The sequence below is a fragment of the Macadamia integrifolia genome, chromosome 12 (genome assembly GCF_013358625.1).
Source record: "Macadamia integrifolia cultivar HAES 741 chromosome 12, SCU_Mint_v3, whole genome shotgun sequence".
NCBI classification, from domain to species: Eukaryota; Viridiplantae; Streptophyta; class Magnoliopsida; order Proteales; family Proteaceae; genus Macadamia; species Macadamia integrifolia.
Genome location: NC_056568.1, coordinates 24028186 through 24037849, shown reverse-complemented (window position 1 = coordinate 24037849; position 9664 = coordinate 24028186). Strand labels below are relative to the sequence as shown.

Here is a 9664-nt window from a genome sequence, read left to right as displayed (position 1 = left end):
GTTGTATGCATTGTGTGAGTGTATATGTGTATGTTTTCTTATTTATTATGTACCTACCTGTGGGTTGTCCAGATGGTTAGGGCAAACTAAGGATTATGTGGATTAGGCACATGGTCTCAGGTTCGATTTTTCATCTATGCATCTGTGATTTAAGTGGAGATCATGGCAGTAGGTTGCTGTGCTAGTCTCCCCGAGGATTAGTTGAGGTGCGCGTAAGCTGGTCCGGACACCTTGGTTAACAAAAATAAATAAATAAAAAAAAACTATAAATATAGATATTAAGTTCTAAAATTTATTATTTTTCTCTTCCCATGTTCTCAATGCTCTCTTTCTCTCTCTAAAACATTTGAGAATGCAAAGATGTTTAGGTCTTCTCTTTGTTTAATACGGTTCCTTATATTTTTACTTTGTGCAAGATTTGGAATATTCATCCCTAACAAAAATAATATTATAGAATAATTAAAAAATATATTTAATAATAATATGATGGAAAATAAAGAATTATATAAATAGTAAAAAAAAATTGATTGATCATATTATTTTCTTTTTGGTTGGAGAGGAGGTTTCATCTATATTTGATGATTTGTCAAAAATGTAAATTAGTAGCTAAATATTTTAGTGCCTCCATGGTTCCTATTTTTCTCCTACCCTAATTAGGGAAAAATGTTCATGCATGCCGATTCTTGGAACCTTTCTAGAAGCCTTGCCATGTGGAGAGATGATATGGTTATTCTGACAATCTAATAGAGAGGTTATGGTATAAACTAGCCACATGTGAAATTTTAAAGTCTAATTCATTGAAATACCCTTTCATGTATTAGCATGTATTTTCATATATATATCCATACATGATACTCCGAAAACAATTGTGTACCCTTTCGATGACCTTGGATTTTCAAAGCTATGTTTTATCACGTGGAAAAATCCAATAAGGCTGAAACTTGACATGTAGTGAGGCAATCTAGTGGTCTACAAAAGTTGGACATATCTGTTCTATCATGTGGCCACTATTGGCTTTCAAATTGGATGTGTAGGAAAGGTTCTTCATATAAAAGTGTGGAAATTGAAATCTCATTTTTCTCCTTGCTCTAAAATGATATTTTAATGGAAAAAGATTCTCTAAATGCATTTCCGTGTCTATCTCTCTTTTTCATATAGAGTGACCTTATTGCCCTCCATTAATGATATCATTTTGTTATGTCTCATTGATGCATTTTTTTATGCCGTTTGCTTAGAGAACTCTCTCCCTGATAAAGTAGGAGATTCAGATCCAATGACTTCCTAAGACCCTTTTACCTACTCGAATGGATTCCACCAATACATTTGTCTTCAAACATGATTACTAGTTATGAGCAAGCACTTCATAGGTTATGAGACCAAATGGAGAGTGGTGTGGGTGTGTTCCACTGTAAGATTGCCTCCTAAATGATAATTTAAGGGAAATGATTTATTTTTAAAATAATGCAACATAAATTTAGGGATAAAGTTGGGTATACTCAGATCTATGTCTATCTCTCTCTTCCCTTTAGGAAAGTCTCCTATGTCCCCTCTCATATCAACCCTTCCATTGATTGAGTCCTTAACTCTAGGAAAGCCGGCAAAGTACCTAACTTCCTCCCGTAAATTTATTATATAATAAAATCCAAAGCATTACAAATCTAATTACTATAAGTAAATTTTTTTTATAAGAATAACTAAAATTATTCATCGTAGAGAAATTAAAATAATAATTATATTCTAGAATATAATAACTATATTCTAAAATAAATTTCCATCATCTTTTGTTTTTTTGCGAGGGATAAATTTCCATCATCAAATGTTGAAACGTGAAAGTGATTTAGTGTGGGACCCACTCACAAGTACCCAATTCTCGTGAGCCACGCCAGCAGCTTTTTAGAAAAAGATAAATTGTACGTTTTATTGTCCTACATCGGGTTACAAAGTCCATTCAATCGATCAAGTTTTATCTGTTGGAGAATAAGAAACATCATCAAATCTAAACCTTCCTGGCATTGCCATCTGCACCGATTCTATTCTGAACCGTCTTATGCACTGACCTGATAATGAAGAACTGGTCTAATTTAAATGCGACACGGTTGAGCCAATTAAAATTGAAAATTCCCACGTGCAACGGATCTAATCAAAGGACTATTTTGTAATTTCACTTCTCATTGTTCCTCCCCCGTCAAACACTTGCTTCAACTTCCCTTCTTAGCTCAGGTCCAACAAACATCCACCTCCAGTCGCCACGTAGATAACCTCTCTAACCGACTCGTCATCAATAGTCCCCATTCGCACGGGAGCCCAAAGCTTCTATATAATCTCCAAATCCTTTCACTTCCTCTCTCGTTCTCTCTCTCTACAAATAAAAGCGATAAGAATCTGAAACGCGTCGTCCGATACGACACGGTACGATAGCATAGGAGAAGACAAACCTGTTCAGATGCCGACGGCAGCTTGCCCAGCTCCACCGGCGGATAAAGCTCCGTTGGCTTCAACGATGGCCATCCCGGCAACTCAGATTCCTCCGTCGGAGACGTTCGCAAGAGATGCCATTATTGCATGGTTCAGGGGAGAATTCGCGGCGGCCAACGCCATCATTGACGCTCTCTGTAACCACCTGACTCAGCTTGATGGATTCGATGGTCATGGAGCTGAGTACGACTCGGTGTTTGCTGCGATCCATAGGAGGCGATTGAATTGGATCCCGATCCTTCAGATGCAGAAATACTTCTCTATAGCAGACGTAGCTTTGGAGCTTAAGAAAGTTGCGGCCAAGAAAATGATGAAAGAGGGAGGAGAGAGTAAGAAATTTGAGGAAGTAAAGGTTTTTTACCATAAAAAGGAAGACACGATCAAAGATGCCAACAACGGTAGTGTTCCGGTCGTGAATGGAGATTCCGGCGAGGAGAAGGAGAGTGAAGCTGAAGGTGAAGGAGTTGATGAGGTCGTGGAAGAAGCTTCCATTGACGATCAATTGGATCGTAAAGCTAATGATGAAACAGGTAACTAGAATTTGTGTGAAAAAAAATAGCAAATTTTGTCTCTGAATCAGAGATTACTGAGTTTTCAAAATTCCGACCTTCAATATTCGTAGAAGTAGAAGAAAAACTCATTTTCCTTCCGATTTATGCTCAAAAGTAGAAATTTTCTCCGGGGATTTCAGAAATTTTCTTTTTGGTATTGAATTTTAGATTGAATTACCTTCCAGGATTTTATTTTCTACAATCAAAACCAAAATAAACGAGATTATTTGCTATTTCGAATGGAAAGTTGAAATTTTGAGTTTGATTTGCATTACAAATTCCTGATTTTTGTGATAATAATCAATCATAAACTCGTCGGAAAGATCGCCGTCGTTCACGACTTCTACACTCTCCCCTGTGTTCTTTCTCTGCTCCTACTCGTGATTCGTGAGTTCAATTGATTATTTTGTTTAAACATGTTTACAGCTACTAATTTTTTAGCTAATAATTTCCCAATTTTAAATTATTTGTGCCGATTTGGTAATTAATTTTCTAAGAAATTCTATTTTAATATTTCCTCGAGGTTATGTGGTTTTAGCAGTTCGAGGTGGAAGTTTGATTTGGTATTACAGTTAGTTTCGGAAATTGCAAATGCCATCTTTCAGCAGACAATAAAGATTGCGTGGCGTGTAATTTCAACCGTTTGATCTCGATCAGACTTTGACCTTGTCTTTTGTTGACTTTTATTTCCTTTCACGTTTTTTTGCTCTTTTAACTCGTTGTCTGTTTACACTCGGCGACCTGCCCAACTGACCGAGTCAACTCAATCTTCCTCTGTAGGTCTTTCTGTTATTTCTCCTTTTGATCCTTTTTTTTTTGTTGCTGTTGGTGTGTTATCAAGAAGAGCAGCTCCCTGAGGAAAGCTTACAAATTTGCTCCAACCATGAAGACTGTGAAAATCGCAGAACCCAGATTAAGATAACCAAAGGATTTGTCGCCAAGGAGCTCGTTAAGGGACATATGGTGAGTTCCTTCTTTTCTCTGTTCAGGATAAATTCTTACTATTGAGAAGATAGATCATAAAAGATTTGAGGGAAATAAAAAGAAGAGTGGCATGTGTTTGCGTTAGGGACTTGGGTAGAAATCATCCTCAAAATTTAGTGGTTAAAGCCTGCCCAAGTACCTACAAGTCCCGGGCTACTCACTTTCGATGTGGGATTATTAATTCCGTCTTCCACGTTAAACATGAACCTGAACCCTGAATTGTGTGTTTAACTATTGATTGTGTTTGTGCTTGGCACTTGGCAGGTCAATGTGGTGAAAGGTCTGAAACTGTTCGAGGATATCTTCACTGAGTCTGAGCTCTCCAAGCTCAATTCCTTAGTAAATCAACTCCTCCTCGCTGGTCGAAATGGGGAACTTTCAGGTTGGTTCTTTTTTTCTTAATGTTCCTCTCAAACATTGCGATTTTGTTTGATAATTCTGTTACTGAAACAAACAAAAAATTGAATCTTATAATGAATACAGGAGAGACGTTTATTTTATTTAACAAGCAATTGAAGGGGAACGAGAGAGAGCTAATTCAGCTAGGGGTTCCAATTTTCGGACAGATTAAAGATGAAACAAATAGCAAATCTCAAAGGAGTAAGATGAATCACTGTAGTTGATATTTTTGCTTTGCTTCCATAAATTTGTGGTTTGTTCCTCATAAACCAAAAGCCCCATTTGTGTTTTCAACAACTTTTCATCTTTGCTGTATTCCTGTTCAATGAGGTCTTGTTAAACATTACTTTATCTGTTCTTAGGTAATATTGAACCAATTCCACCAGTTCTCCAAGCTGTTATTGACCACTTGGTTCAGTGGCATCTGATACCAGAGAGTAGAAAACCCAACAGCTGCATTATTAACTACTTTGCTGAGGTTGGTTTCTTCTTTTAGAACTGTTTCTGTTATCTATTTCTTTCTTTATCACAGAGATTTGTTTTCTCTGTTGATCTGTGTTCGAACAATTGAATTTGTATGCAACTAGGAGATTTAATTGGATTCTTTTCCTTTTGTGCAGGGGGAATACTCGCAACCTTATCTGAAACCGCCGCATTTGGATCAACCCACATCCACACTTCTTCTTTCCGAATCCAACATGGCTTTTGGACGGGTTCTCATGAGTGATCACAAAGGCAATTTTAAGGGTTCACTCATGCTTTCAATTAAAGAAGGGTAAGCATTCGAGATTCCTTAATCTGTGAGAGCACTCAAACTAGGGAAACGCAATCAGTGTTGCTGATTTCAGGCCATAAGCATAAAATAAAATACACATCCCAGGCATTAGGGCAAGCATTGTAACGAGTTCCTTATCACCATGGTGCCAATGTAAACTAATCCAGATTAACAGTATATAATTCCTTCTTTGATCTCTAGAGATGCTCTATGAAATTCTCGTGGCTGTTGAGATGTTGGAAATTACATAGATATAGTTTTACATCGGTTATTGACCTTGGATGTATCTAAATATACCCTTGGGGCATCTTCATCTCATACTTTTTAGATTGATCATAAGTAGTATTTGTTAGGCTATCTCACTTTCTTTAACATGGTATTAGAGTCAAGTTCGTTGATAAGACATCGATCGAATTAATTATTATGATATATCTTTGCAGGTCACTCCTTGTCATGCGAGGAAAAAGTGCTGATATGGCAAGACACGTCATATGTGCATCTTCAAACAAGAGGGTGAGCATCACATTCTCCAAGGTGCGGCTTGACACCAACAACCAAATGAGGCCACCAACCACCCCTTCTCTGACCAGGGCCATGACAGTGTGGCAGCCAGGAGTTCCACAGCCTTTTACAATGTCAAATGGCACATTCAACGAAGCCATGGAAATGGTCCCAAAATGGGGGGTCCTCCGTGCCCCACTGGTCATGTTGACCCCGGTGCCGCCCATGGTCATAAACCCCAGGAGGATCCCTCGTGGTGGGACCGGAGTGTTCTTGCCGTGGACAGTAGGGTCCAAGAAACCACCAAGGCATCTTCCACCACGGGCTCAAAAGGGAAGGCTTCTTGCATTACCTTCCCCTGTAGAAACACTAGCAGCAGGGGAGCCCATAGCTGATTCAGGTGCCAGGGAGTGTTCACTTTAGCTTCTCTACCTTTGGTTATTCTCTTTTTTTCGGGTTTTCGGCACCTCACACAGTCAAGAAAAGTAGTTTGGAACTTTGATTACCGGATGATGTCAAGGCCAAATCTGTACAAAATTGGCGAAGTATTACCCTGTCCTCCCTTAACTGTGGCGAGGAGCTTTGTATGTCATAGAGGGAGGGTTTGTGGGAGGGCACCTTTTATCTTTGGCCTTCTGTTTGTTGGATTGAAATGGGGCTGTGTAGGTACATTGATAGGGGATCTGTAGGCTTTTGATCTTGTTTTGGGCCTCTCTCATTTTAGGAAGATTAGAGATGATTTAGTGTTAGTTCATGAAGGATTATCAGGGAGAAGAGTGTTTTGTGAATTAACCCTGAGTGGGATTTTTGTATTAAATTATGTTCTTTTGGGCCTTTTCTTTTCTTCCAACTACAAAGGTGGAGTTTTATCTTATGCTTCATATTGCTCTGCAATTACTTTTGTGGTAAAATGGAATTAGCTTTTAGCATCTTTATATAATCGAAAAAATTTGTTCATGTAGAAAAGTATGCCCACATTACATGGTCAAGGTCTGAAGGATACTTCTTTGAGCTAGTGGACCTGGTTGGATAAAACCCTAATGGTTGCTTTCTATCTAAACAGTAAAAAAGATGGAGGGATGGAAGGAGGTTCACTACTTTGCCATTGTCCATACTGGTGATAGTTTTTCTTCAAAGACTTTCTTTAGCTTTAACTCATGCGTTCAAATTAACTTCACTTACACAAGGAAAAACTTCTAGAAACAATCTCACAAGGGGCTCATTTGACCTTTAAGAACAAGTCATTGCCTCATTGGGATCATTGGCTATTGGGCAGCTATAAAATAGAAAGGGAGAGAGAGTAGGGGCCGTGCCTAGGGGTGTCAACCGGTCGGGCCGGTCCGGTTTCGGTCGGGCTTAATCGGCCTTGAAGACTTTCAAAGGCTACACCGTGTCCGCCCATTTAACTAATCGGGCTTAGTTATTGAGGGCATGGTACACTTTATATTCGGTCGGTCGGTCTCGGGCTATAATCGGGCTACCTTAATCGGGCTTTAGTCGAGCCTTAACTGGGCTACGGACATGTTTAATGTTAAACAGGCTTTAACCGGTTTTTAAACGGGCCCTCTTTAAAATGTGCTCTTATATTCAGGCCCACTCATGCAAGCCCAAAAAAATGACAATAAATCAATTAATGATACCAAATATAACCATTATTTAAAATGTGAACATGTCTTTTACTTTTTAGTTTTTATTCTTTAATTTGGGGGGTAAAATAGGTATTCTACAATCATTAAAGGGTCGGGCCAAGTCGGTGCACAATAGGCCGATCTCAGTCGGGAGTTATTCGATCGGTCTCGGTCGGGCACCCGACGATCCAAGTAGCAAAACCAAGACCGACCATTTGTAAACGGGTCGGGCTCAAGCCCGACACGTTTAATAAACGGTCCGGGCAGGGCCGGTCTATAAACGGTCGATCCCGATCAGTTTAGTCGGGTCGGGCCATGAATTGACACCCCTAGCCGTGCCCATACACATAAGACCGCCTCACTCCCGTGAAAGGTGGAAACCCCTATCATGTTGATGCTCCGAGGTGTATCCACATTGGCTCTTGCTCTGGTGTGGCCTTTACACTCTCGAGCATAAAATATTCTCCCTATACAAAAAAAAATTAGTATTGAGTTTTCTTTAAGTATCAATGAAGAGAATCCCTAGACTATAGGATTTCAGATGTGTGCAAGAGGATATTTTGGAGAACATATTAAAACCCTATAGTGGTTTGTGAAATCAGAATGGTATGGCAAACTTTCCTGATGAAGGAAAATTTTCTAATATATATATATATATATATATAAAATTTTATCAATTAGTTAGGTTATAAAATTGATTAGACTCATAAAACAGTTTTTAGCAAATTCCATATGCACAATAGTTGCTCTCACATCAATTTAAAGATTTTACAAAATTTTCAACAGTTTAATGTGAGTGTGTGTGTGTGTGTGTGTTTTCTTATTTATTCTGTATCTACCCGCGGGTTGCCCAGATGGTTACGGCTAACTGGAGATTGTGTGGATTAGGCGCACGGTCTCAGGTTTGATTTTCCATCTATGCATCTGCGATTTAAGTGAAGATCATGATGGTGGGTTACTGTGCTAGTCTCCCTGAGAATTAGTCGAGATGCAGCGTAAGCTGGCCTGGATACCAAAATGAATCTCTTATGGATGTCTCCTTGTGCACTCCCACTGGCCTTCACGCATGTGCAGGAACTGCACTCTCCACAGAAAACACTACCCTCCACTTAATACCATACTGCAGTTACACACGATTTACCAAAAAAAAAAAAAAAATCTTTCATGAGACATCTCCATCATTTTTCCCATGTTAGGTCCCAACTAAACCAAGTCCTACACAACTTCAACCCATGTTCCAGTTTACCCAAACCAAGTTACATTTATCAAAAATATTTAGTACCTCTGTTCTTCTGACATGCTTTGGTAGGTTTAATTGGGTATGAATTATTTATACATTTTGATTTTTTTTAATGAATTACATTTAGAATAGTACTTTATATGAGTTGTGCACTATGAGTTGTTTTCACATTTAGAAATAATATTTTACACAAGTTGGCCACTAAGTAGAGGGAGAGAGAATCAAAATTAAATATACTCTAAGGTCGAGAGTTTCTTAGAGTATATCTTTGTATACATTAGTGTACATACATATGGACTTTACAAGCTTTGTTAAGTTAAAAATAATAATAAATACTATACTTATTTGTGCACTAAGTGCTCTATGCGTGGAGACCAAAAGCATGAGAGCATCAAAATTAAAAGTACTCTAAAGCTCAAGAACCTCTTCTGAGTGCGTCTATTTGTATATATTGATGTATGTATATGTGCATGTATTTTAATCTTTGTAGAGTTAAATAAATAATAATAACGTATGATAGACAACTAATATATCCTCAATATGTATACCATATACATATATATATATATATACCATAGGATTTTAAAATTAAAATTGTGCAAATCAAAATTTCATTTTACCTCAAGCTTGCTATCAACCATGGTTTTTTATTATTATTATTATTTTTTTGTGTGTGTGTGTTGTATAGTATTCTCTCAGGCATTTGAATTCAAGGATTGTAAGTACCCTCCCTCTAAAAGCATTAATTGAGAGCAGGACCGGCCATCCTAAGACAAGAATTTCGTCAGTAAGGCTATGTTTGGAATGCAAAAATAAAAAATAAAAAAATAATGATATTATTATTATTATTATTATTATATATATTTTTTTCTTTTCTATTTAGCTCAGTTCTCCTTTTGGGTTGAGTTATATGGGCTGAACCTGCCCCAAGTTGCAATCCCAGCTGAACACTCTATGAACCAGCTTCAGAAAGAAAGCCAAGGGCCATATGCATGAGCAGGTTAGGGTTATGGGGAAAAACACAGAACGTACCATTTATGGATTGCCATTACAGTATGAGACAATTTTAATGAATTTTGCCATATTTTATATAGTATAGAGTAGAGTAGAA

At 38.0% G+C, this 9664-nt stretch overlaps 1 protein-coding gene across 2 annotated transcripts; it reads left to right on the top strand.

Moving 5' to 3' along the window:
* The first annotated feature begins 2346 nt into the window (after nt 1–2346).
* Nucleotides 2347–6559, top strand: LOC122057235 (RNA demethylase ALKBH10B). 2 transcript variants are annotated; one of them, XM_042619268.1, is made up of 7 exons: nt 2347–3005; nt 3871–3989; nt 4275–4392; nt 4494–4610; nt 4772–4887; nt 5030–5184; nt 5625–6559. In XM_042619268.1, the coding sequence occupies exons 1-7, from the start codon at nt 2444–2446 to the stop codon at nt 6106–6108; spliced, it is 1671 nt and encodes a 556-aa protein (XP_042475202.1). In that variant the 5' UTR covers nt 2347–2443; the 3' UTR covers nt 6109–6559. The 2 variants fall into 2 exon arrangements, with proteins under 2 accessions (XP_042475202.1, XP_042475201.1); XM_042619267.1 differs by having other exon boundaries at nt 3868–3989.
* Nucleotides 6560–9664: the final 3105 nt, after the last annotated feature.

Coding starts and splice junctions, on each gene's coding strand:
- LOC122057235 (XM_042619267.1), top strand. CDS start 2,444: ATGCCGACGGCAGCTTGCCCAGCTCCACCGGCGGATAAAGCTCCGTTG. Junction 3,006..3,867: donor TAAAGCTAATGATGAAACAG/GTAACTAGAATT, acceptor TGTGTTATCAAG/AAGAGCAGCTCCCTGAGGAA. Junction 3,990..4,274: donor AGCTCGTTAAGGGACATATG/GTGAGTTCCTTC, acceptor GGCACTTGGCAG/GTCAATGTGGTGAAAGGTCT.